This window comes from Paroedura picta, chromosome 3, assembly GCF_049243985.1.
Source record: "Paroedura picta isolate Pp20150507F chromosome 3, Ppicta_v3.0, whole genome shotgun sequence".
In the NCBI taxonomy this organism is placed as follows: Eukaryota; Metazoa; Chordata; class Lepidosauria; order Squamata; family Gekkonidae; genus Paroedura; species Paroedura picta.
The window spans coordinates 67,764,366-67,788,961 of NC_135371.1; the positions used below are offsets into that span (position 1 = coordinate 67,764,366).

The 24,596-nt window shown below is 48.5% G+C and overlaps 1 protein-coding gene across 5 annotated transcripts in view; it reads right to left on the reverse strand.

Moving 5' to 3' along the window:
- UNC5A (unc-5 netrin receptor A) overlaps positions 1-24,596 on the reverse strand; it is a 167,104-nt gene that overhangs the window by 3,059 nt on the left and 139,449 nt on the right. For 2 of the 5 annotated variants that reach the window (XM_077326272.1, XM_077326269.1), the window contains exons 2-13: positions 16,072-16,293; positions 13,176-13,319; positions 12,721-12,824; positions 12,090-12,270; positions 11,274-11,441; positions 10,368-10,532; positions 8,742-8,930; positions 7,183-7,482; positions 6,701-6,788; positions 2,705-2,873; positions 847-1,080; positions 112-261 (exon numbers count right to left, since the gene is read on the reverse strand). In XM_077326272.1, the coding sequence (XP_077182387.1) occupies positions 112-261; positions 847-1,080; positions 2,705-2,873; positions 6,701-6,788; positions 7,183-7,482; positions 8,742-8,930; positions 10,368-10,532; positions 11,274-11,441; positions 12,090-12,270; positions 12,721-12,824; positions 13,176-13,308 (1,881 nt within the window). In that variant the 5' untranslated portion in view covers positions 13,309-13,319; positions 16,072-16,293. The remainder of the gene's footprint in view (positions 1-111; positions 262-846; positions 1,081-2,704; positions 2,874-6,700; positions 6,789-7,182; positions 7,483-8,741; positions 8,931-10,367; positions 10,533-11,273; positions 11,442-12,089; positions 12,271-12,720; positions 12,825-13,175; positions 13,320-16,071; positions 16,294-24,596) is intronic. The other 3 variants (XM_077326271.1, XM_077326270.1, XM_077326273.1) reach the window with 3 other exon arrangements.

A 24,596-nucleotide genomic window follows, 5' to 3' on the forward strand; every position in this document is an offset into this window, starting at 1 on the left:
ACACAATGGAGTGGACAAGGACTGGCAAGATCTCTTGCCAGCAAAGAGTCCAAATACTGCCTCATCCTTCCCCAAATGCAGAGCCTTCCCAGAACCACCGAGCTCCCTTGCCTGATAGCTGACGAGGAGCTTGCTCTTCCACAGGGAGCTGGGCACATCATGGATGGAGAGTCGCAAATTATGGTAACTGTCCTTGAAGTGCAGGATCCGTGGCGCACCGATCAGCTGTCCTCCCATCTGCTTCTCTATTTGGACCACTTCCTGTGGTGACAGGGGCAAAGAGGGAGGAGGCTGAGCTCCCAGAGCCATTAAGATCCATTCCCAGTGGCCATTGCCTACTGCAGTCCCAACTGCTGCTAAGCATGGGCAAGAGGTGGGAACTCTGGAAATGCAAGGGGTTTGGACGGTGTGGCTGGAGCACAGTTTCTGGATGGCAAATACTGACATAGCAGAATAAGACTGCCAGGTAATGGTAGGGAAGGCAAGAGGCTTCTGTAAGACAAGGTTAAAGCTCCTGTAGTTATGGTATGATAGTTTTTAAGGGCCAAAGTGCACCATACATTTCATATATCCTGCAGCCAGTGCGGGAACTCATTTTCCAAATGCTGCAAAGCCTGCTTTGAGATGTCAGCCTCTCCTCTGCACCACTCGCCTGACCCAAAATACCCACGGGGGGTATTAGTTGCCTTTCTAGGGGCCAACTTGTGCAAGCTTATTGTGCAATTTGGAGCTAAGAGGGCTATGGGACACACACTAGTACAGATGTGAAAGTTGTAGGAAATGGATTTGGAATCCCCAAAGCAGATTAGTATTTTGCAGGGAAGGCCTCAGCCTTGGCACGAGTACCTTGAGTGCATCACGGGTGTCACTGAGGCAGTATACCCGGACATCGTATTCCAGACCACTACAAGTAGTGGGGGCAAAGAGGACCAGCTTGAGGCGTTTAGAGGCAGCCATGCTGAGGGATTCCCCCACCAAGGCAAAGCGCCCCAGTTGCTCTGTGAAGATGTAGCAAGCCTGAGGTTCCAGCTGGCAGTGGTAGAGTTCTGAGGGCACTGGCTCGCCCAGGTGCAACACATCCTGAGAACAGAAAGGGGACAAGAAACAACAACAATTAGCAACTGTTGGAACAGCGAGCACAAAACAAATCTGACCATGCAAAATTGGCAAGACGGGTCACATCAGAACCCAATGGATGAGACAGATTCAGGGTGCATTAGTGTGGCAGACACAGAGAAAGAATGATGACTGATATGTTTGAATGGGTAAGCTGTAACTGAGAATGGCAGGTATTTTTATTCTGGTTTTCCGTCAAGGAACTCAGAGTGGCATACAATGTACTTCCCTCTGTTCTTTAGCTTCACAAGAACACAGTGAGGTAGATGACGCTGAAAACGACTGACTCAAGGTCACCCAGCTAATTTCACAACAGAATAATAATTTGGGTCTCCCAAATCCTGGTCTAACATTCTAACCACTATACTACACTGGTACACAGTGGGTGGTGGAGCACAGCCGATACATGTGGACAAAGATGAAGTTTAGAGACTGACTGGAGACCAGCTTGTCGGCCCAGGCCAAGGGTCCTTGCCTAGTGGGAATTATCAAAATACACACCAGACTGGAAAACCCTTTTATGAGTTTTTATTTTAGCTGAAGCAAAACAAAAAAGTCACAGGGAACGCTTGTTTATCCAAAACCTGTACAAAGAACAGTGTTCCATACGGCTTTATACATCTACCTCGTGGCTACCCAGAGGGCTGGCCTAGAGGCCTGGACCAATGCAATATTGCCACTTCTGCATTCCATCTCCAGGCCCTCCTGGAGATTTTGACGTGGCATGGGGTCACTGGGTCAGCACTTATCACTGCAAGATTATGCCGAACAGAGTATATTCTCTACGATTGTAGCAGACCTTCTTACATCAAGGATGTGAAGTCACAGCGACCTAGAAACTTAGTCAAAACATAATTTCTTAGCCTATCTAGAAGGCACTTCTACAAACTATTTCATTGTTCATGAAAAGTCACATTGCCAGCAGCATTTCTTAATACAACAAGAGAGATCACACCAAAGTCCACACCAAATTATTTCCATAAGCACCACTCTATCAGCTGGTGGTCTCTACGTGCCTCCAGCAATGTCTGCTCCTGGCCCTTGCATGTAGGCCACAGTCCCAACGGCTCCTCTTTCCAGGACCCTAAATGTGCCTCCCGCATTGGGAAGTAAAAAAGGCTCCAGGTTACATGCATGCTAAAGAAGCACTGCAAATGTTTTGTGTTAGTGCGCATAAACTGGCTTTCAGAACGTTCAGCATGCATGACTGAAAACAAGCAAAGGCAGGCTTGATTCAAATGGGTAGCCATGGGATAGTCTCAGGAACAGTGCTTGTACTCGAAAGCTCACGCTTTGAATAAATCTTTGTTGGTCTTAAAGGTAGGCTTGTGAGAGGAAATCTCAGTGTTCAGAAGGATGGCTGAACCAGATTTCTGGCCTTTCTAAAGAATGGGACTTTACTGACTTTCCCCGTGACTAGCAGAAACAATGTATTATGCCAAATATGTAAAATAGGATACTTTATGCAGGCCACAGAACATGGGCTACCTGAGTGAAACCAGGTGGAGGAGCTTATTAAGCTCAGAGTTCCCACACACTTGCTCCAGTCCATGAGTGGCGGTGTGATCACCTACAGCCAAGCACTCACCTCCCATGTGCCCTCACACGATTGCTTTTTGAGGTGCAGACTCCAGGTCTCAGGGTTCGGCTCCACACAGTGATCCATGGCTAGGATGACGGGCCTGGTGAGCAGCACCCCAGGAGGGCCACAGCTGATAATGGGGCTCAGCAGGGTCTGGCAGCCAGCCAGGGGCAATCTTAAGGGGAGAGGGAAAGAAGGAGCTGGTGGAGAAACTGTATATAAAGCAATACATGGATGAGTCTCTGTTCCCATCAGCTGTTTTGTCTTGATTTCTGTTCTGCTGGGCACAGAGAGGTCATAAAATATGGGGAATAAGATTAAGATGGCATTATGGTCTGATGCAGGACTCACAGTCCAAGCCTTGACTCAGAACTGCAGCTAGTAGACTTCAGCAACTGTCTCAGCATTTGATGTAGACATAATAATCTTGGTGACAGTGAAGAACCCAACCCTAGGCAAAGCATCCAATTATCATTGGGGACTTCTTCAAGGTGGAAACTGGGGAAACATTTACAGCCAGGGAACCAGCTGGCACAGAGTGCACACTCCTTTCCCTGGAGAAAGAGAGCCTCTCAACATGCCCAGCAGGAGATTTCGGGATTACTCAACGGCTGTCTGACCAAGTTCTTTTCCTGCAAGACTGACTGGAGTATGGCAATGTCCTTCCCAAATGACAGTCCTGCCAATATTGCTAGAGAGGCGGCTGTCCATGGTGATCAAGGCCAGCCAAGTAACTTTCAAACATCCCAATCAAATCTACCACCGCAGGACTCCGTAAGCCAGTTTGAACTTCTAATCTGGAAAGCCGGGTTTGATTCCCCACTCCTCCCCCACATGCAGCGAGCTGGGTGACCTTGGGCTCGCCACAGCATTGATAAAGCTGTTCTAACCGAGCAGTGATATCAGGGCTCTCTCAGCCTCACCAACCTTACAGGGTGTCTGTTGTGGGGAGAAGAAAAGGAAGGCGACTGTAAGCCGCTTTGAGCCTCCTTCGGGTAGGGAAAAGCGGCTTATAAGAACCAACTCTTCTTCTTCTTTCTTCTTCTTCTTCCAAGCACCAAAGGGACTCTTTACACCAAGTGCGCCATGACAGGAGCATGCTTTCTCCATTTGCTAGTGCATGTGGTCTTGAGCAGCAGGATGCAAACAAGAGCATGTTGTCAAGGGCCAGGACACAAACATTCATCAGGGAAGCACATTAGTTAAAATCCTAGGATGTACTGATGGTTCTGTGAAAGTTGCTGAGGAACTGTTCACTGGTCTTTATTTGCTGGGTACTCTTATCCTGTTCAGGGCCTGAAGATAACTTTTCTGGGCTTGGTACAAACTTGTAACATGAGGATCCCTCCCACATTCCAGCAAAACAAATTTATGGTTTGGTTCCTAAAATGGAATAACTGGACCATATCATGGATATGGATATCACCAAGGCCACCAAAGTATATCCACCCCCCCCCCATTTAGTCTCTAATTATTATGTGAAAGCATTTCCCACTGATAATAATAGGAGTTAGTCTCACATAATATGATCAGGTTTAGGATGCTGGCTTCGTGTAGTTTTTTTAAGAACGGCAACTTCTAATCTGGCGAGCCAGGTTTGATTTCCCACTCCTCCAGATACAGCCAGCTAGGTGACCTTGGGCTCATTACAGCCCTTCTAGAAGCTGTTCTCAAAGAACAGTTCTCTCAGTCAGCCTCACCTTCCTCACAGGGTGTCTGTTGTGGGGAGAGGAAAGGGAAGGGGATTGTAAGCCGCTTTGAGATTCCTTCGGGTAGTGAACAGCAGGGTATAAAAACCAGCTCTTCTTTTTTATCTCTGTCTTTGTGGACTAGCAAAGCACTCCTATTACTTATATCAAGTTAATTCAGTCAAGAGTGTGCTTGGTAAGATTTTCAAGCCCTTTGGAGGAGGTCTAGAGATATGTATCTCAGAGGTATATGCCACAAATGTTTCCCAATGAGAAATGTGTATGTCAAGACCAGATTATTTCCATCCCATAAAAATGTCAGGGAGAAGTTTGTGAGTGCAGTTAACAGCAAACACGACAAAATGAAGGCTTTGGAGTTGTTTAGTCACATTTGTCTGAGGAGCAGAAGCCATTTTTTGCATGTGCCTTCCCTGGGAAAAGGTCTGCAAAGACAGGCTATGTAGCCCCTATAGGGACAAAGGTGCCTCTGATGGTCAGACGGAATCTCCCTCAGAAATATTCACCAGATATTTGGAAGCTGTGACAGTCTGGCTTAAGTAGAGCCATCTCAACCCCTCCAAGACCGTTTATGCACTGGAAGTTTCATGCCAGGCTGCAGACTAGAGTTTTAGTCATAGCAGGTTGCCCCTCCTCTTCCTGCACCCACATGAGGGAGCATTTGGCCCGGTGCACCTCATCCACCCCCGATCTGTGCTCCTGCACGGGACGTGGTGCAGTGAAGTTCCCAGTGCATAAACGGTCCAAGACAGAGGTTCTGTGGCTGGGTAGGAAAGGACCAGAAAGGAAGCGGAATTGTCCTGCCTAGACGATGTACAGTTTATTGCTGCACAATCACCTAGGAATCTGGCCATGAGCTTTGACACCTCTCTGTCAACCAAGGTACAGGTCACTAAGGTAGCTCAACTAGCATTTTACCATCTTCACCAGGCAAAGCTACTACTGTCCTACCTGGCCCCAGATCACCTAGCCAGAGTGATCCACCTGACAGTCACCTCCAGATTAGACGTCTGTAGCACTCTCTATGCTAGCCTTCCCTGAACTGATCCAGAAATTGCAACTGGTCCAGAACGTAGCTGCACAAGTTCCCACCTGAACACCATTGAGGCTCACATCTGGCCTGTCCTTAGGCAGCTGCACTGGCTCCCAGTTGAATTCCAAATCTGCTTCAAGATATTGGGGTTAACCTTGAACACCATATGAGGTCTGCCCCCTGCATATCTGAGGGACTGCTTGGCTGCCTATACCTCCCAAAGGGCACTAAGATCATCTGGTGCCAACAAATTGGTGATCCATGGCCTAAAAGAGTTATGTCTGATGTCAGCCAGGTCCAGAGCCTTTTTGGTCCTGGCCCCGACCTGGTAGAATGAGCTCCCAGAAGAGCTAAGGGCCTTGACGGAACTGGGCCAGTTCCGCAGGGCCTGAAAGACGGAGCTCTTCCACCAGGCATTTGGTTAGGGCCAATGAATGTCAGGACAACTCTGAATGAAACAGCTATTGGGCTCCCTCTATATGGACCCTCCCCCCGAAAGTTAGCTCGTTGGGAAGACAGAGATAGATAGATAGATAGATAGATAGATAGATAGATAGATAGATAGAGAGAGAGAGAGAGAGAGAGAGAGAGAGAGAGAGAGAGAGAGAGAGAGAGAGAGAGAGAGAGAGATAGATAGATAGATAGAGAGAGAGAGAGAGAGAGAGAGAGAGAGACAACAGACAGACAGACAGAGACAGAGACAGAGAGATAGATTCCCAGTCAGCTGTCATGTGTTACAACAGAGTGAGGGACAGCTTGCTACAATAAGAGCCCAAGGAAGGGTAACAGTTCCTCTTACAAAGGGATTTCAAAGGCAGATTAGAAAGACTGCTGAATTGCAACAGTTAATGAAGCTCAAGACAATGCATCCTCCTGAACTAAACTGAGACCTGGAGTTCCTGTCTCAATGCCAATGCTGACTTCTGCACACCAACCATCCCCCTGTGTATCACATTTAATCCAGTCGTGCCTACTAGTGTCATTCATCTGCTATTGTCACTTGCCTAATATTGTTTGCCTCCTGAAATCACTCCAATTCCTAGTATATATGACAGATGGACTCACATTCTAGTTGAATCTGAAGAAGTGAGCAGTGACTCACGGATGCTAATACCCTGCCACAAATTTTGTTAGTCTTTACGTTGCTGCTGGGCTCTCTTTTTTCTCTACTACAGCAGCGTGAGGGAATGTATGTGCACACTGTGGCCTGGGACTAGACCCCTATTCTTATCCACGGAGATTTTTAGGGGTTGGGAAAGATACCTCACATCCTCCTGCTTGTGCAGTGTCAGGTAGATTTCATAGATCTTCCCTCGTGGGATGGCATCAGGTGGGATGAGCAGGCTGACACCTAAAAGACAGAGAGGTTGCTGCTCAGGGGGGTCACAGGATACACAGTCTGCAGGCAGACCTCCTTGTGGCCCCAGGTTTGAAAGGAACACCCCATGTTCTCTGAGGCAAGTTGGCCATTTTAAATGGGGGCTCTAGTAAAGGACTGTCTAGTAGATTAAGGAAAACATGGATGATTTACCATTAAAAGCCCTATCTCTGACTGGGGATGTAGAAACATCTCTACATGCTTGGTAGATGTAGTTTACCCATAAAATTATCCCTATCCCCAAAGACCACCAGGAACCTCTTCCCCATGGATGTGTGGACATCAGTACTGGTCCAGAAGGGACTCCTTCCTTGAGCCGCCTTTCCAAATCCCATCCCCGTGTTCTTTCCCTGCCTTCCAATCTCACCTGCGTTGGGTATCATTAAGCGTCCGCCCAGGAAGTTGAAGGTCCCATATGCCATGTTAGCACCACTCCTGGGTAAAGAGCGGAAGAAACTCTGGGTAGAGAATCGCGAGACAAAGTCCACTGGGTCAGCACTAGGTGAACTATGGTGCAAAGTGTGGCGTCCACTGCCCAGCGGGCTCAGCAGGTGCCCGTTGCCAAGCTGGAACTTGCTGGGTCCGTCCTGACGTGAGCACAGTGAGCCCTGGTAGGTCATGGTAGCGGTACTCAAGTCAGGCTGGATAGTCAGCAAGTGGGAGTTATCTGCAAGGAAAGAAAGACAATCTTTTAACAGTTGTGCTGGTAAAATTACATATACTGTTCTAAGCTTTAAAAAAAAAATCTTCTCAAAAAATCTGTACCAAGCCCAAGCTAGATAATGAGCCAGGATGGGATCTTCTCCAGGCTGGAAAAGGGCATTCATTCATTCATTCATTCATTCATTCATTCATTCATTCATTCATTCATTCATTCATTCATTCATTCATTCTGAGCTCTGCATCCCAAGCTAGATTACGTTGCCAATGCAAATGCAGACCTTTAGAATCACTTCAGGTAGGTAGCAGCCTAATCACAAAAAATTATCTCATCAGATAGTGTTGCATAAAATACGTTAACCAGCAGGGGTAACATACTGCTGCAATGACCCAAGAAATAAGGATCTCTCTTCAAACCATCACTTTGTATATTAATAAGGTTATGCATTTCAGTTCCCAGGGACATCTTTGAGAGGTGTAGTGTCATCTCCCTTTCTAGAGTAAGGATGCCGAGCTAGCGCACACAATGAAAAGGTGCAACCTGAATAAGGCTTTGTGACACAGCTGTTGCTGTAACACCTCATTACTTGTGCCGTCTACAGGCCAGTGTACAAAGAAAGTAAGAGCAGCCCTGCTGGATCAGGTTGGCTGTCTTCGGAGCCCAGCATCCCTTTTCACACAGTGGCCGCCCAGATGCCCCCAGAGATGAGCTTAAGATTTCACCTCATGAGGTAATAGCAGCTGAGTGACTGCTGGAGGGATCAAGTGATGTTTATTTGAACTGTCCCTGGAAGCATGCAGAGAGGCTCATGAACTAATTCCAGAAAGTCAGAAATGGAGTGCTCTTAGTGGGAGATCTAATTACTTACAGTCATAGCTGGCATTATACTATATGATTTTTCTGTGGATATTTCCAAGGCCCATTGACCATTTGGTCTTACTGATGTCTACTACATGATGGAATTGGCTCCCTTTGTCTCTAAGTGTCCCACACTGACAGCTGCTGACCATGACTGTGGTATGGATGTTCCACAGAAAAGGGAGGGTCAGTGGTCTCAACCTTTGTTAGTGCTGTGGAATTCTGAACAAGACAAGCACCATCTGTAAGCTGAGAACTGACAACTTCAGCCTCTGAGACAGCTGGCGTTGCCCCCCCCCCAATCAAATGTGGTCTCATGACAATTCCCACACACTCATGTGACAACACAGAAATACTAGGACCACTGAACAATTTGCTGGAATGTGCCAAGACCTGGTGATGCTCACCTGCTTTGGTGGGCTTGATGCTGACTGGCTGGAAACCAGCGGTGAGAATAGAAGAGTCAGCCACATCCGAATCCAGGCCTTCCTTCTTGCGGCAATAGACCAGAGTCACTACCAGGAGCAGCAGCACCAGGCAGACAGCCACAGCCATTAGGCCCACGTATAAAGCCACATCCTCAGAGCCACCAGTCCCTAGGAAGAGAATCAGGAGGAAACAGGGCTGCAGGCGAAGGAAACCATTGCCTTAAACAATGATTGTTTTCCACCTCAAACCTCCTGAGTAAAGACAGTCCTTCTTTAATTAGGGGGAGGAGCTAATGGACAATCCCGCCCACCAGCTTGTGTACACACATGCTGAGCACGTAGAATGACTGAACATTCCTTCACCCAAATTGCCATAGCACGGGAGAGGGCGTGTGTGCTGGCCTTTGGTGAGGGTATCCTCAAATCAATAGTACAGACAATAGACTGATACATCAGCACAGGCTGTGTGTGTGTGTGTGTGGTGGGGTGGGGCGGGGAGACAGAGCATTCAGGCATCTCCACATGCAGCCAGCTGGGTGAACTTGGACTCGTCCCAGTCCTGATAGTGCTGTTCTGACCAAGCAGTCCTGCGAGAGCTCCCTCAGTCCCACCTACCGCACAGGGTGCCTGTGATGGGGAAAGGGAGAGAAGGCCACTGTAAGCCACTATGAGACTCCTTCAGGCAGTGAAAAGCAGTGTATATAATCCTACCCTTCTTCTTGTGCCGTGGTGCACATTGGAAGTATGTGCTAAACTGGTGAGTGCCCACTGCAGCTTGCTTTCTAGAGCAGCACATGTGCAGAGCAGGCTTTTGCATGAGAGAGAGAGAGAGAGAGAGAGAGAGAGAGAGAGAGAGAGAGAGAGAGAGAGAAGAGCATGCGAGTGGATGCCTGTCTTCTCTGAAGCAGCCCTTTGCCCTGCTCTGTCTCTGAATCCTCTTCCTACCCCCACTCACTGCCAGCTGGGTCAACCTGTCAGGCTGGATTGGGCAGGAGGGGGGAGAGACATTGCTTCGTTTCAGCTGCATGAATGGTTAATTTGATGTAAAAGGAAGAGAAAACCCGTAGGAGGCCTAACAAGCCCAAGCTAGATAATGAGCCAGGATGGGACCTGTCACTCACTCTCCACACTGTCATGCTGGCACAGTCCTCCCGTGCCTGGAGGGCAACAGACCTTGCTGGGCCAACCAGCACCAATTATGAGTCTCAGGTGCAGAGCGCTCATGTCTTGGGAGAGAATGCTGGCCCTCTCCTTCTAGGAACGCATCCCATGGACGACATGCAGGGTGAACGGGTGTCCTTGCAAGGTGGGTGGGTGCTTTGCGGCCTGTGACTGCAAGGAGATGTCAAGCTAGGTAGCAGCGACTCCATCTGTGCTGGGCAGACAGTGGCGGGCCCTGTGCTGATGGATGGGCAAAGCAAAGCTGACAAGCCTCGCTGCCCTCACATCTCAATCAGCTTGGAAAACAAGGCGACCCAAAAAGGAACTCAAGAAGGCACGCTTGGGCCAGCAAGGGAAGGCCCGTCAGCATCCATGACAGGCCTCCACTGCCTCCCACCACCACACCCTTGGTCCCCCCAAATGGCAAGAGCGGCAGAGACTCACCGTGAGCACACAGCTCACTGGTGCAGTTGCGGGTCTCCAGTTCAGGCCCCTGGCACTCTTCCCCGCCGTTCCGGGGTGCTGGATCAGAGCACTCACGGCTACGCCAATGTGTACAGTCTGCACCACACTCCGACCACAGGCTCCAGGCTGACCACCCACCAGGCACTGACAGACAGGAGGAGAACAGGATGAAGGCTTAGCAGTTGAAAGGTTAGCTCTGATAGATTCTTAGCCTCAAAGTGAATTCTACCCCTCAAGCAGACATCTTTCTATGCAAATGCTAGTGGCAGCCTCAAGGGCCAGGAGGATGCTGGGCTATGGCAGAGAGGATGGACGAGGTCCCCCATGTTTATGGCTGACTCACAGTGGAGCATCAACCCCATCCTAAAGGGACACAGGGGAAGGAGGTCCTTCTCACATTTGTAACATGCCTCTCAAGGACAAAGGGCTCAGAGATGGAAAAGGATGAACAACAGACACATAGATGGGTTAGGGGAGACAGGTAGAGTCGAGGGGAGGGGAGGGCTAAGCCAAGTTTAGTTGCCCTCAGGGCTGTGGGATAAAACACAGGTGAAGACACAAAAAGAAGCTGCTTAGCATTCATGACACCATTCTGGGTTCCCTATAAAGACAACAGGATTGCTTTGGGGAAGGCAATGACCGGGATGGTTGTGGGGAGATGGTGGATTGCAGAACGCCCAGGCAGAGTTGCACGAAGGGTGAGCCAAGGGCTGAAACAGAAAATGTGGACAATGCGCTTTGGGTGCAGGGCAGCAGCAAGGGTGTGGCTGAGCTGATTTTCTAAGCATTGCTCAATGGTTACGGGGCCTGGTCTGGTTAAGTGCTTAGGGTGTGACCACAGCAAACAGCCACAGGAGCAAGTGCACAGTAGTGGCAGGGTGGTACCTGGGCACAGGGTGGCGCAGGAACTTTTCTGCACATTCTGGCCCTCACAGAAGGCACCCCCGTTGAGTGGCGTTGGGTTGGTGCAGCTCCGGCTCCGCTTCTGCCAGCCCCGTCCACAGCTGGTGCTGCAGGCTGACCAATCCGTCCACGTCGACCAGCCACCATTCACTGGGGGGAAGGGACAGCATCAACTAGAGCTCCCAATGACTGTGCCTTAGGTGGGGCAATAGCCAAAAGGGGCAGGGGGCACCCCCTTGGGGAGCACCACACTTTCTGAGCCTGGGAGAAGAACCTGAACCCTCTTGAGTGTTTCAGGGCCACAGTGCTGGTCCTAAGAAAATTGCCGTTGTGTGTTTGTGTTTATGTACAGATTTTGGGGAGGGGATACACAGGAAAACATAGGGGTATGCAGCAGGAGTCACAAGCAGAGGGGCAAACACTTGGAAGAAAGGGGAGGGTCATGCAACTTCCCCCTGTGGGATTCTACAAGAAACATCCCTCCGTCCCTCCCTAGTGACCTGGGCAGCCAGAGTTCCCTCCCGGTTCTCTTGCTCCTTCAATCCGTGAATCTCCCCGAGATCTTATTTCACTTCACATTGGGGAGTACATCTATACTTGGTGGATTCTTCCTTTTGATACACAGCTTTCCTTTGCCACCGATCAATGGCTCTCTAGGGATGGGGCAGGGCTTAATTCATCAAAAGCACTGGATCCTTACTCTCCCCCCTCCACGTGCCACTGCTGAGAAGAGCACTGTTTCCCACTGGACCCCCTTTCCCCAGCGGCTGCCCACCCTATGCCCTGGTGGGGCCCTACCATAGACAGTGATGGCGGCCGGTGAACTGCGACGCCGGGCTACAATATTCTTGGCCACGCAGGTATAGTTGCCTGTGTCAGCTAGACGGGCCTGCTTCACCACCAGGCTATGCTCCAGGGTGATGTAGAAATTTGGGTCCAGCGTGGGGTCCAGGAGCTCTTCGTTGCGCAGCCACTCAACCTTGGGGAGACACAAGGCACATATAGGGCAGGAGTGAGTCAGGCTGCACAGGAGCCCGCAATGCCTCGGTAGCTGCAATGTGTCTCAAAGGGAAACACGTTCTGGTACTGACCTAGTGAGGGACAGAGATTGACAGGCCAGTCAGCACCAGGGCAGCCTAGGGAAGCTCCAGAATGTGAGTTAATGAGCTCTGCAGAGAGATGAGCTGGAGTCAATCAAGCGGCGGGGAGCATGGGGGGGAAAGGGTCATCACGAACCCAGTCTAGATCTGAAGCAAGCACGGTGGGGTGGCAAAGTCAAGGGGGTGGGTGGGGTGGGATGCGGCTCCTTGTTGGATTGTCCCTTCAACCTTCTTGGGATCGCCTTCAAGGGGTGGGCCTTGTGGAGGGCCATTTTTTTGGCCCCCTCCCATGACCCAGGAATAACTGGAAAGGGGCTGGGACTACTCACTTCAGCAGGAGGGATCCCCTCTGGAGGGCGACAAGGCAGCACAATCCCCTGCTCAATAGAAACCTCTTTGGCCACTGGCTCTTGTTCAAAGTTCTTCCGCAGGTCTAAACACAAGAGAGAGACTCACTGTGGCCTTAGGGCACCCAAGACCCCACAAAACCCCCTCCTCCACATAGATGCCTCAGGTTAGACCGGCAACCCTGTTGGCAAATGCTTGCCTGCCCCCAGCCAGGACCAGTGCTCAATGGGCCATATGTGAATGGGCAGAAGGTCCAGCTGGGGGGCTCTCATTTCTAGCGGAAGGAGCCAGGTTAGGGCATTTCCACTGAGATCTAAGGAGGTCCTGAGGAGGAGGAGGAGGCTTGAGAAGAGGGAGGATGGATGATCTGGGGATGACCCTATATAGGTCACTGGCACAGCCTCAGTCTCCTGGGGGGGGGTAGGGAATCACTCACAAGCAATCCGCACATAGGCCTTCTGACTCTTGGTGGTGCCAGAAGAGCTCCAGGCAACACACTGGCACCAGTACTCTTCCAGACCAAAGATCTTTTCCACCTGCTGCCGTGAGATATCAATCCGCACCTCCATGAGGGGCAGGCCTACCAAAATGTCAGGGGACAAAGAAACAAGGGATAAGAGGAGGGGATGGGTGCGTGGGGGGGAATAGAGAGATTAGTTGGGTTAATTTTTATTCTAATTATAAAAGAAGAAGTAACAAATACTTCTGTGCCTACACTGTATGATATATACATGAACCACAACTAACCCACAGAAAATTCTGCCAACATACATAAATAGTAGCATGATATAATTCAAGAAGGAGAAGAAGGGGGAAAAAAGACCAGACAAAAATACAGGACACAACTTAATCCTAATACCTCCCTCTTTACCATAATCAATGGATTACAAAAATCCCTATTTACAAATGAAAACCAAGCCTTCAGTTGTTTGTCATATGCCCATGCTTCTTGTGAACACAAATATTTATAGATTGTCATTTTGTACATATCCATGACAAACTAAACTCTGTCTAGCCATTTCTTGTGTCCATACCTCACCCAAGTTGCTATCATTAGACTCCAGACAAAAGGCAGGGAGAGGGGAGAAGTCAGTGGGCAGGGGCATCCTCCACAGGGCTGAGGAAAAGGATGCAATTTTGAGGAAATGCAGCAGAGTGTAGAATGTGGCAGAGGTTGCCTCTGGAGAATCCGTTTACATTTTGAAATGTCCATTGTGGTTGAGCAGATGTGTTGGAAATGTGTGAACAATACCTGGGGAAGAAGCCAGAGCAGTGGCTTGATTTCCAGCCACTGGAAGTTGGGGCTTTGGTCCTCGGGATGCTTCCTTCCCCCTCCTACTTGCCAACCCAAATCAAAATAAACTATGTAAAAAATTGTACAAATTGCAGAAGAAATTGTCAGAGCCATAACAAGCTAATCTTACACCTGAGGCAAGCATATAAATTTCTGCCCCCCCCCAACTATCATAGTAGTTATTCTGGTAATAATAACGCAATGATTATTTCAGTCTTGATATAGCTCTTCTGCACCCCTCTGCTTTGTGAGCCTGAGGCAAACACCTCGCCTTGCCCTCATTGCAGTTCTGGAAATTGTGCAAACTTGATTGTGGTCTTAATTCATGCAGGCTGCAGAATCCAGCTTTCCTTGGTTCAGAACTTTTGGGTTCACTGTTTTGAAGCACAAAGTACAGTCCGAAGGACATCCCTCCAACCATCCAAACACAGAGGGCCATTCCGCACTCGTTCAAAATTGCACAATGGTTGCAAATTGAAATCACTACTAATTTGCAGTTATGCACAACGTCGTTGACAATCTGCCACACACCTGAAACCGATCCGCAAAAAGCGCTTCTTTGTAGCGCTTTCAGGGAAATCCCAAAAAGTGGATTCACCCTCCGGAAAGCGCTACACACTTGCAACCAACCTGCAACACTAGCAGGAAAGTTCTGTGCGTTACCATTGTTGCGGTTTCTGCAAAGTCCCTCCCCCTGGCTCTCTCCTCTGATCTTCCGACGAAGCGATCGCCATTTCTTTTTCTCGGAGCGAGCGGAGATCAACACACCGGTGAGCCTTCGTTTACCCAGTAAGGCTTCCCTGGCTGCAGTCCCTCCCCAGAGCTGTTTTAAGTCACCAAGCACCAAGCACCACACAGCTCCGTTTGCTGGTTTATTTTCCCCTTATTTTTCACTCTATTTTCGGCCGAAAATCGCGCCCGTGTGGGGAGGGGGGGTTGTTTTTTTTTCACTTGGGGGGAGTGTGGCAACGATGAAATGGCAGCTCAAACACCACCTGCTAGCTAGATGGGTCTCTCCGTTGCAACGAATCAACGTGTGTGTGTGTGTGTGTGTTTTAAATCTTCCTTAAAGGGAAAGGGGCTTTTTGGGAGCATGATAACAGCCGCCCATTGGCTGCTCGTTTGATTGAAGGCCAGGGGCGGGACAAAGCTCGGCAATATCGCTTCCTGGCTAGCGATTTTTGCCGAGACCCGAAACCTGTGGGAAACGATAGAAACGCAACTGGATTCCACTACAAAGGCAGGTATGCATAACGACAAATTCCACTATTTAAAATGGCGTTTTTCGTTCTGAAACCAATTTGCTACATAGATCCTGGTGCGGAATGGCCCAGAGCCCTGGTTTTCAGGACCCAGAGGCACTGCCCTTGCCATTTTCACAGAAGGTCTTGTAAGGTATCTTACAAAGCAGGTAGCAGCTCAGTTCCCCTGGAAGTCTTGTTTGCCTTCTGTTTTTGGCCTCACCCCCCACTTACAATTTAAATCTGGTTTGGGCTACAATGATGTTCTGGTGCCTAACTGGTAACAAAATGTCTACCGAAAGACCAGGCTCTGGGGCAAGTGTGAGCTGAGGAGGGAGACGCTTTATTGCAGTTACAGGGAGAGGCTGTTGAACAGTCTGGTGAGCCCCTCAGCTGGTATGAATGGAACAGCCTGAGCTCCATGGACATATCTTCACTGTAGACTTCAGCTGGTTTAATACTAATTCCCTCTCTCCTAGGACCTGTATTTCTATCAGCAGGGCTAGCTTACTCTAACAGAGAACAATGAGAGCTAAAATTCCTGGCAGCCTTTAGCAACAGCCATGTGAGTTACACTGGTATTGCTGGCATGTCATACGAGACCCCACCACCTCTACCACCCCAACTCACAGTGGAGACCTAAGGAGAGCCATGCCCTTGAGATCTGTGGGCATAACTCTGCCTAAGATTGCATTGTCAGGATATGTTGGCACTGAGACAGAAACTGGCTCTCAGTCTTTCCGGCACTAAGAAGACCAACCTCTCTCCTGCTTTTTGATCCCGGTCCCGACACTCACCGGTGCTTTTGTCCACGCTCCGCTGTATGATGTGATCACCCTGGTGCACCCACTCGCCATTGCACTTGAAGTAGATCTGGGTGGCAGGCGTGGCCTTGCAGGCCAGAGTCACCGGCTTGTTCTTGACAATGTAAACATCCTCAGGTTCCAGCAGGAAGTGAGGGAGCAGGTCTGAAGTGGAGCCTGGCACAGGGATGGCCACAGTGGCACTTTGCTGGGCACCTGAGTAAGGTGGACAGAAAGCACAGGATGAGAAACAGGCATAGGGGCAATGATAGCGGTTCATCCAGGGCTTGAAGAAAAGGTCTTCCTTTCCACCATGGGATCAAGGATTGCCGTGATCTCTATTCAACCCTTTAAGGTTAGATGGCGCTATTGTTCGACTCGCCAGTTCTCCAAGACCAACTTTCTGAAGTTAAAAAAATTCCAACTGTTTTCTTGTAATCAGAACAGCTTCTGCTCTTTGGGGATCTTTGGTTAATTACACAGTTAATTGGTCCACAACATTAATGAAAGCACTGAAGTGAGAGCTTTCAGCCATGCAGTTGCCTCCATCACCAACCTCGGATAGTCACACTGACTGCCTGAATTTCTTGTCCTCAAGCCTCATAAATGCACCAAATACCACCCAGAGTAAGGGCCAATGAAAAGTACCATAGGGACTTCCTCTTAGGTTGTATATCAGTCATGGTAAATGTCAAAAACTCATGAATAGTTGACATTTAATGGCAATTCTTAAGATGTTAGGATATGAGCAAAGAATGTTAGAAACACTTCCCATGAAACAAATGCAGAGGACAATCCAACTCCATTTTAAGATCAGCCAGGGGAAATGTACCTGCCAGGCTCATAAGCGACAGCTGTAGCCCTTCACAAGAAGTAGGCAGCATAGTTGGTGGAATGGCAGTGGCAGCTGGCTGTGAGTATTTCAGTACAAATCTCTTTTATTGTGGAGGGCATGTCATGAACTTTGGTTGTAGATTATTATTTATTAGGTTTATAGACCACCTTTCCCGCTATTTAAACATCCATGGTAAGATTACAATTAAAACATCACAGTTAATCAAAACAAGGTAATAAAATATCTGAAACAGTCCAAATTTTTTTAAATGGCTCCTGTCCTTAGATGGTGACAGAGTTTAATAGGGAAGGGAGGGAAAGGAGTAGTGTGTAGTCAGCTGTGCCACCAGAGGGGAAGGCTGGATGTAGAATGGGATGGTATAGCCCACTGGTTCCCAATTTTTTTCAGGCTGCCACACCCTTGGATCCCAGGCTGCATCCCTAGTGCCCCCCTCCTCACATATGAACACACACCTCTTTCCTGGTGTTAGGCTACTGTAAATTCAAAATGTAGAGCCATTCCGCACGGGTTCTTTGTAGCAGGAGTGTGGCAAATTGAAATCGCTACAAAAATGCGGTTATGCACAACGTCGTTGACAATCTGCAACACTCCTGAAACCAATCTGCAAAAAGCGCTTCATTGTAGCGCTTTCAGGGAAATCCCAAAATGTGGATTCACCCTCCGGAAAGCACTACACTCTTGCAACCAATCTGCAACACTAGCGGGAAAGTTCTGTGCGTTACCATTGTTGCGGTTTCTGCAAAGTCCCTCCCCCTGGCTCTCTCCTCTGATCACCAGTTTTTTTTCTCGGAGTGAGCGGAGATCAACGCACCGGCAAGCTTTCGTTTACCCAGCAAGGCTTCTCCAGCTGCAGTCCCTCCCCAGAGCTGTTTTAAGTCACCAAGCACCACACAGCCCTGTTTGCTGGTTTATTTTCCCTTTATTTTTCCCTTTATTTTCGGCCGAAAATCACGCCCGTGCAGGCGGGTGGTGGTGGTAGGTTTTTTTTTCACTCGGGGGAGCGTGGCAACGATGAAATGGCAGCTCAAATGCCACCTGCTAGCTAGATTGGTCTCTCCGTTGCAACGAATCAACGCAGATTCGTTGCAACGTGTTTTTTTTTTAAACCTGCCTTAAAGGGAAAGGGGCTTTTCGGGAGCATGATAATGGCCGCCCATTGGCTGCTCGTTTGATTGAAGGCCAGGGGACAAAGCTCGGCAATATCGCTTCCTGGCTAGTGATTTTTGCCGAGACCGGAAACCTGTGGGAAACGATAGAAATGCAACTGGATTCCACTACAAAGGCAGGTATGCATAACGACGAATTCCACTATTTAAAATGGCGTTTTTTCATTCCGCAACCAATTTGCAGGAGAAGGTTTTTCCAGCCTCCCAAAGATGGAAACTTTTGGAGAAGGGTTGCCAACCCTGAGTTAAGAAATTCCTGGAGCTCTGGGGTTGAGCCTGGGAAGGACGGAGTCTGGGGAGAGGAAGGAGCTCAGCAGGAATAGGATTCTATTCAGGCCACCTTCTGAAGCTGTCACTTCCTTCAGGAAGCTAAACAGGGTTGGCCCTGGTCAGCACTGGAATGGGAGACCACCAAGGAAGTCCAAGGCAGGCAATGGGCAAGTCACTTTGGAACATCTCTTGCTCGGAAAACTTAGATGCAGCAGGAAGAGTCACATTGCTGCCCCCTACTACCCTCAAAGTCCTCACTGCCCCCACAGTGGGGATCCTTCCACCACCCCTGAAGGGGGCATACTGCTCACTTTGGGAATCTGTAGTATAGCCCAGTCATGTCAGATCTTGGTATATAAGCTTGGTAAGTAGTTGGGTAGGAGACCACTGTGCAGAGGTCTCAGCTAACTTCTGTCAGCAATTGATTATCTAGTTGCCTGCTATTCTCTTCATGTATTTATTGAACCCAAGATGTTTCCCATGCAATTTAATCTCAAGTGAACACAAACAAATCCAAATTGCTGTATTCCCCATTTGTCTCTGTTAAAGATTATCATTATGCTGCATGTTAATTTAGTCTCACACTTGCCTATGAGTAAGAAACTGATTACTGCCATTCCATCACATTGTATCTGAGGGAGTGTGCATACCCTGAAAGTTCATACCCTGAATAAAACTTTGTGGGTCTTAAAGATGCCACTAAATTTGTTCTGCCGCTTCAGACCAACATGGCTACCCGCTTGAATCTGTGCAGAGGAATGGAATGGCAAACTACTTCTGCTTAACTTGCCTTAAAAAGCCTGTGAAGGGATGCCATAAACCAGCTGTAACTTCTCAGCAAGTTACACACATGCAAGTTGCACACAGCAAGTTGCACACACTTTTTCCTGTAATACTACTTGGTTGCAAAAAAGTTTTGGATGGCAGACATGTTGGCCTGCAGTAGAACAGCTACCTATCAGTCCAGAAGCACTTGAGAGGGGAGGGAGAGTTCCCTTCATCAAATGTATCTTTTCGGAACAATTTGACTCTTAAAAGCGCATACCTCCCAAAATCCAGTTGGTCCCTAAGGTGCTACTGGATAGTTGCAAATTCAGCCCCACTGGAATTAACAGCATACTACCAGCACATGCAAAGTTTCATGCAAAGATGGGTATGATAAAGGACCGTTTCATGCAAAGATGAGTATGATAAAGGACCAAAATGGTAGGGACTTAACAGAAGCAGAACAGATTTTTAAAAGGTGGCAAAATTATACAGAAGAACTATATAAGAGCAAGGTTAACATCCCTGATAACCACGATGGGGTAGTCACTGACCTGGAGCTAGACATCCTGGAATGTGAAGTCAAATGGGCCTTAGGAAGTCTGAGCAACCATAAAGCTAGTGGAGGTGACAGCATTCCAGTTGAACGATTCAAAATCTTAAAAGACGATGCAGTAAAAGTGCTACACTCAGTAATGCCAGCAAATTTAGAAAATTCAACAGTGGCCACAGGATTGGAAAAGGTCAGTTTACATTCCAATCCCAAAGAAGGGCAATGCTAAAGAATGGTCAAACTACTGCAACATTCCACTCATTTCTCATACTAGCAAAGTTATGCTCAAAATCCTACAAGCTAGGATCTAGCAATATGTGGACCGAGAACTTCCAGAAGTACAGGCAGGATTTTGAAGAGGCATAGGAACTAGAGATCAAATTGCCAACATACGCTGGATCATGGAGAAAGCTAGGGAGTTCCAGAAGAACATCTACTTCTGCTTCATTGACTATTGTTGTTGTTGTTGTTGTTAGGTGCGAAGTCATGCCTGACCCATCGCGACCCCGGGCTTTCCTGTCCTCTACCATTCCCCAGAGGCCATCTCCTCTAGGTCTGACCGGTTTGTTCGCCTTGCAGTCCACGGGACTCGCAAGAGTCTTCTCCAGCACCAGAGTTCAAAACCCTCAATTCTTTGACACTCGGCCTTCCTTATGGTTCAACTTTCACAGCCGTACATTGCAACTGGGAATACCATAGCCTTGACTAGACACACTTTTGTTGGCAGGGTGATGTCTCTGCTTTTTAGGATGCTGTCTAGATTTGAGTCATAGTGTCACAGAATCATAGAGTTGGAAGGGGCCATACAGTCCAACCCCCTGCTCAATGCAGCATCAGCAAAAGCATCCTAAAGCAATATATTTGCCATAGCTTTCCTCCCCAGGAGCAAGCGTCTTTTAATTTCTTTGCTGCAGTCCCCATCTACAGTGATCTTGGAGCCCAGGAAGATAAAATCTGTCACTGCTTCCATGTCTTCCTCATCTCTTTGCTAGGAATTGAGAGGGCTGGATGCCATGATCTTCATTTTCTTGATGTTGAGTTTCAAGCCAACTTTTGCCCTCTCCTCTTTCACCCGCATAAACAGGCTCTTTAGTTCCTCTTCACTTTCTGGCATTAGAAAAGAAAAGGAAGTAGAAGCTCATTGACTATGTTAAAGCCTTTGACTGTGTGGAACACAACAAATTCTGGCAAGTTCTTAAAGAGATGGGAATACCAGAGCATCTGATCTGTCTCTTGAGAAACTTATATGCAAGTCAAGAAGCAACAGTGAGAACCGGGCATGGAATCACTGATTGGTTCAAAATTGAGAAAGGAGTTCGGCAAGGCTGTATACTGTCGCCTTGCCTATTTAACTTGTGTGCAGAGCACATCATGAGAAAGGCGGGGTTAGAGGAGTCAGAAATTGGGATCAAGATTGCAGGGAGAAATATCAACAACCTCAGATGTGCAGATGATACCACTCTAATGGCAGAAAGCGAAGAGGAACCAAAGAGCGGTTGAACACGACCGCACCCGATAACAACACCAGCATTTACTGTTCCTGCAAAAAAAAAAAAATGGTTGTGTATATAAAGTCTCAACATGCTCATGGTCATTACTAGGGAAGTGTACCCTGTAACTGCTATCACCTCCTATCCCAGGAAGTAGCTTTGCTAAAGCTCTTTAAACATTTAAGACACCTGTTAGTTTTAAACATCTTCGGTTCAAAACATGTTTTGTGTGTTTAAAATGCAAGTAAAACGGAGTAGAACTGGTGTGAATTATTCCAAAGGAGAGTAGGCACACACCTCCAAAGGAAAAATTCTGCCTCATAGGAAAGTATATTTTCAGACTATAGATATTTTGGTGTTGTTGAGAACAATAACTTCCACCCCTACAAACATTTTGGGTATCACGGGACATTTTCTATTCCAAAATATGCTGGAATTTGACTGGGGGCAAAAAATTAACACCAAAGGCAAGTTGCACAAGATCTTTTTTTGTCCTGGCTTTTGGAGCGTTATGGAGGAATCTGGAATTCTGTCTTCATCTTCTGCCTTCTAATGTCCTTTTGGCCTCATTGGGGGGACTTGTGAACCACTTTGCTTGATGGCTCTCCTCAGGTGTTGTTGCAATATGCAGGTTCTAGAGATGATGCTCAGAGACAAACACCCCCTTTTAAGCTTACCAACACAGCTGTCTGCAGATGAAAAAGTGAAAATACAATCTGGTGCTAAGCTGAGACATTAAACCAGCTATACCATGTAGCTCATGGTGAGTTAGAACCATGCCTTCTGTTGCCCTAGAGACAGGCACATATCCTCCATCATCAGGTAAAAATCTGAATAATGTTTACCATTAGCTTTTGATGACATGGGATAGGGGGTGATGGGGTTTCTGCAATAGTATGGGGATTTGTGATAAAATGGCATATTGTTCCCTCTCCTGGGGCCTTTGGATGTGGCAGAGCAGTTCTGTCAAAGCTTTCTCAGCCCCATCTACCTCACAGGGAGAGGATGGGAAAGTGATTGTAGGCTGCTTTGAGACTCCTTCGGGTAGTGAAAAGTGGGGTATAAAAACAATGCGTCCTCCTCCTCCTCCTCCTGCCATAGCACAAAATGCCCCCCCCCCCAACAGTATGAAGAGTAACAAGTGAAGATGTGGCAAAAACTTCCCCTCTTTTCTGTTAGCAGGAATCACCGGCAGGAGCCCGCTCATTGATCATCCTGGGTACATTTTCCCGTGCGTTGTGCAAAGTACTTTCCTAGGCAATTTCAAAAAAAATGTGACATTTCGGCCGGAATCGACACGCCACCCCCACCAATCTATGGCAAAATCTGAAAATTGGTATGTCATCTGTCCAAATGTCTGCCCATGGGAAAATATTAAGCAGACCGGGGAAACGGGACTCAGGGCCAAGGAGCTTTCCCCGAGGCCGCCCCCTGCGGTGCCCGGCTCGGGCCGCTGGCCACGGGCTCCCTGCCTGCCCGTCCCCCGCTCCGCTGCGCGGCTTCCCGCGGGCCTCATCCATCACCGCCGGAACCGCCACCCGGCGTGCGCCTAGTGAACCTGCGCCGATCCCTCATGTCTGCATTTAACTGCTAATGAAAAAGAAATGTAGTGTGACCAATCAGGGACATAGCTCACTTCTCCGGGGGCCTCTTCCCGTCATGCCACGCCGAGCCGCCTCCCCCTTCTGCCTTCACCCGGGCCGCAGAGACAGCTACGGGCAACTGGAAGGGGACCGGGCGGCACTGCAGAACCCAAGGAACGCCCCGGGCCCAGGGGCCGCCTGTTTCTCCACCCCCCCCCCCATTCCCCGGCGCTTCCTCCCGTCTGAGCCCAGCCTCGGCTGGAACCCTTCCTGCTCTCCCTGCCTCGAAGGCGGGCTGGGCTCCCTTCCTCAGGAGAGCGGCCCGGGCCAGGGGGTTGCCCGGAGTCCCCGGGGACCTGCAGGCAGTCCCGCTTGGCTGCATACCCAGGCAAGGCCCGGGAGCCTCGCCCTCTGCTGCACCTGGGTCCCCCTCTCTGCCTCTTGCTGGACGTGGTGGTGCCCGCCCAGGCTGCTAGCTGGCTCCCGGCTGCCCCTCCTCCTTCAGGCTTAATCGCAAAGGGCCTTTGAGACCCTGGAACTAGGATCGCCTTCTGCCACCACCTTCCAAGCTGCCTATTGTGTGCCAGACAAACTTGCCTTCCATTTCCAAGTCTCTGGTGAGCTATTTTTGGCCTGGAGTCTCTGGCCCACTTTTAGACAAGTGCCGGCTAATCAACGCCCTTGTCTTCCCCATAACAACCTATGGATGTGAAAGCTGGGCCCTGAAGAACGAAGACAGGAGGAGAATAGATGCTTTCGGATTATGGCGTTGGAGACGAATGCTGCAAACACCGTGGACAGCCAAAGTTACCAACAAGATAGTTTGAGAGAGGAGCAAACCAACTATGTCATTAGAAGGAAAAATATGTATTTGTTTGTTTGTTTGTTTGTTTATTTACTGCCCTCCCCAGAGGCTCAGGGAGGTTTACATGGAACATAAGAACAATACATGAAACAGTCTATAACATGTGAATAACTGTACAATAATATTAATAACTAATAGTTGTAAAAATATAACAATATAAGTGTATAAACAATGTAACAGTGCAAGCAGGTTCAGTGCACTCTGGTGGAGTTCTGAGAGGGAGGGGGGAGCACGGGCTCTTCAGTCACTGTTGGTTAAAACTTGGCTAAACCTCACTTACTTTAGACACATCATGCAATCAAACTCGCTAGAAAAATCATTAATGCTCGGCCTGGTCAGCGGTAAAAGGAAACATGGTTGCCAAAGGATCCGCTGGCTCAACACGATCAAAGCTGATATAGGGATGACTATGACCCACCTAAAAGAAGCGGTCAGAGACAGGGGTGCATGGCGAAGACTTTCCTATAGAATCACTGAGGGTTGGACACGATTGAATGGATAGCATTATATTATTATTATTATTATTATTATTATTATTATTATTATTATTATTATTATTATTATTATTATTATTATTATTATTTAATTTATATCCCGCCTCACCCTGGAGGCTCGAGGCGGGTCACATAAAAACCAATCCCCTAAAACAATAAAAGCACAATAAAACAATACAATTAATACAAAAGTTACGACAAGAATGGCGGCAAAATTCAATATAGCTAACCCAATTCCACACCCCCTAACAAGGGAAAGGGAGGGGGCAGATGACAGACACAACTGTCACATTTGTGAGGGGGGCTAGATCTTCTTGCTGCCTGGCGGAAGAGCTCCGTCTTGCAGGCCCTACGGAATGATGACAATTCCCGCAGGGCCCGCAGCTCTTCCGGGAGCTCATTCCACCAGGTTGGGGCCAGGACCGAGAAGACTCTGGCCCTGGTCGAGGCCAGGCGAGCTTCCTTGGGACCAGGAAT